The sequence below is a fragment of the Daktulosphaira vitifoliae genome, unplaced genomic scaffold (assembly GCF_025091365.1).
Source record: "Daktulosphaira vitifoliae isolate Bord-2020 unplaced genomic scaffold, ASM2509136v1 Scaffold_3, whole genome shotgun sequence".
NCBI lineage: Eukaryota > Metazoa > Arthropoda > Insecta > Hemiptera > Phylloxeridae > Daktulosphaira > Daktulosphaira vitifoliae.
Genome location: NW_026099574.1, coordinates 15,132,758 through 15,134,792, shown reverse-complemented (window position 1 = coordinate 15,134,792; position 2,035 = coordinate 15,132,758). Strand labels below are relative to the sequence as shown.

At 40.3% G+C, this 2,035-nt stretch overlaps 1 protein-coding gene across 1 annotated transcript; it reads right to left on the bottom strand.

Annotated features, from left to right (window-relative positions):
- Window positions 1-333: 333 nt before the first annotated feature.
- On the bottom strand, window positions 334-1,614 carry LOC126902050 (uncharacterized). The gene has a single exon (XM_050679073.1). It carries the CDS (start codon window positions 1,612-1,614, stop codon window positions 334-336), a length of 1,281 nt encoding a protein of 426 aa, XP_050535030.1.
- Between the last annotated feature and the right edge of the window lie 421 nt (window positions 1,615-2,035).

The following is a 2,035-nucleotide window of genomic DNA, read 5'->3' as shown; positions in this document are numbered from 1 at the left end:
TCATCCAACGCAATGATGAATCCCTCGCACAACCGGTGGTGGCAGCGCGAGTGGCGCTATCAGTCACAGCAAAATCTGAGAAAAAACGCCCTCTTGTGATGTGTATCTAACATACTCCCGACGTTGAAAGCTAAAGCTTTCAAAACAACTTACTGATATCCTCAATTGAAAATTGAACTTAAAATCTATCTTAAAATTAAACTACAAATAAGTACATAGTTATATTAAAGGATTATTAAAGAAATCTGGAAAGAATAGGATAAATATAAAACTTGTTAGATGTATTAACTATTCACGGGTAGTTTGACTAGTTTTACTACCGGTCTTTTGACATTACCGCCTGTAGTATGTACGGTAGCCACGCGTACTACGATCTAAACCTGGATGGACTGCTATAATACGGTCCATTTTCCATTCGGCCGGTGGACGATTTGGAGCTTCAACAATGACAAGATCTCCAATTTTTATATTTTCTTCTTTTGTTGTCCATTTAAGTCGGCCTTGAAGTGTCGTTAAATACTCACTTGACCAACGTTTCCAAAACGATTGGTGAATATGACGAATCAGTTGCCAGCGTGTTAATCGGTTCATAGGTACAGCAGTAACGTCAGTTTCGGGTAAAGACAGAATAGGTTGTTCTATTAAAAAATGGCCGGGGGTTAATACGAGTAGATCATGAGGATCTGCTGAAGCGGGTGTCAGAGGACGAGAATTGAGTATACCTTCGATACGAATTACTAACGTTTCCATTTCTTCATAGGTTATTACTTGAAGTCCGATAACTCGTTTTAAATGGTGTTTTACACTTTTAATGCCAGCCTCCCATATTCCACCCATATGAGGGGCGGCGGGAGGATTGAAGTGCCAATTACATGGAATTCGTGCAATCATTGCGTTTTGTACGGCCTCATTCGCAAATAGAGATTTTAATTGACGCGACGCTCCAATATAGTTACTACCACAATCGCTATATAAGTTTAACGGAATTCCTCGACGCGCTACAAACCGGTCAAGGGCAGCATGAAAAGCGTCCAAAGTTAAATCTGAAACGATTTCAATGTGTAGTGCCTTTACGGCCATGCAAATAAAAAGCGCTATGTATACTTTGGTGGTTTTAGTGTTGCGATGACGTCGTTCCTTTACCAAATAGGGGCCTCCATAATCCATCCCGACGTCTTGAAAGGCACGTTGTGAACAAACTCGAGAAATTGGCAGATCTCCCATCATTGGGTGTGGGTGAGTGGCCTTATGTCTTACACAAATTGTACACGTAAAAATAAACTGCAGTACGGCATCACGACCAAAAATAACCCAAAACTTTCTCCTTATCATTGACAAAATCAACTTTGGTCCAGCATGTAAATATCCATTGTGATAGTTTTGAATCATTAAACGTGTAAAATGCGAATTTTGAGGTAACAGTATAGGATGTTTTGCATCTGGACCTAATGACGCGTAGCGGAGGCGGCCGCAGACACGAATTAGACCAGTCGCGTCAACAAACGGCGTTAGTTGAGCGAGAGAACTTGGTGTAACTTGATTATGATTAAGTAACTGTTTTCTTAAATTTTTGAAATATTCTTCTTGAGTCAATAAGGCTGCCTTTTGTAACATGGCGTTTAATTCAAAATAAGTCAGTGTCCCTGTGGGCATGGGTTGACGGCGGACCTTAAAAGTCAAGCGATAAATGTAAGCGAGCGATTGTTGCATTCATTGTAATGTAGAAAAGTGGTGTAAAATTTGATCGGCGGCGATTTCTTTATCGATAGTTGTGAGAACTACTGTCTTTTGTTGATAATCCAGCAATTCTTCAGGCATCAATAGATCATAATTATGCCGCGGCCATTGTTCGGCAGGTAATCGTAAAAATGTTGGTCCTTCTATGAATGTGACATAATACGGTATTATATGGTAGTAGACCGCGCGATGCCGGGTCCGCGGGATTGTCGACCGTGTTGATATATGACCATTTACAATCCGGTATTAATTGCTGTATTTTAGCAACTCTGTTTGTTATGAATACCTTAAAGGATTT

What these genes read in the sequence shown, in the direction of transcription:
- LOC126902050 (XM_050679073.1), bottom strand. Translation starts at nt 1,614, where the DNA reads ATGTTACAAAAGGCAGCCTTATTGACTCAAGAAGAATATTTCAAAAAT.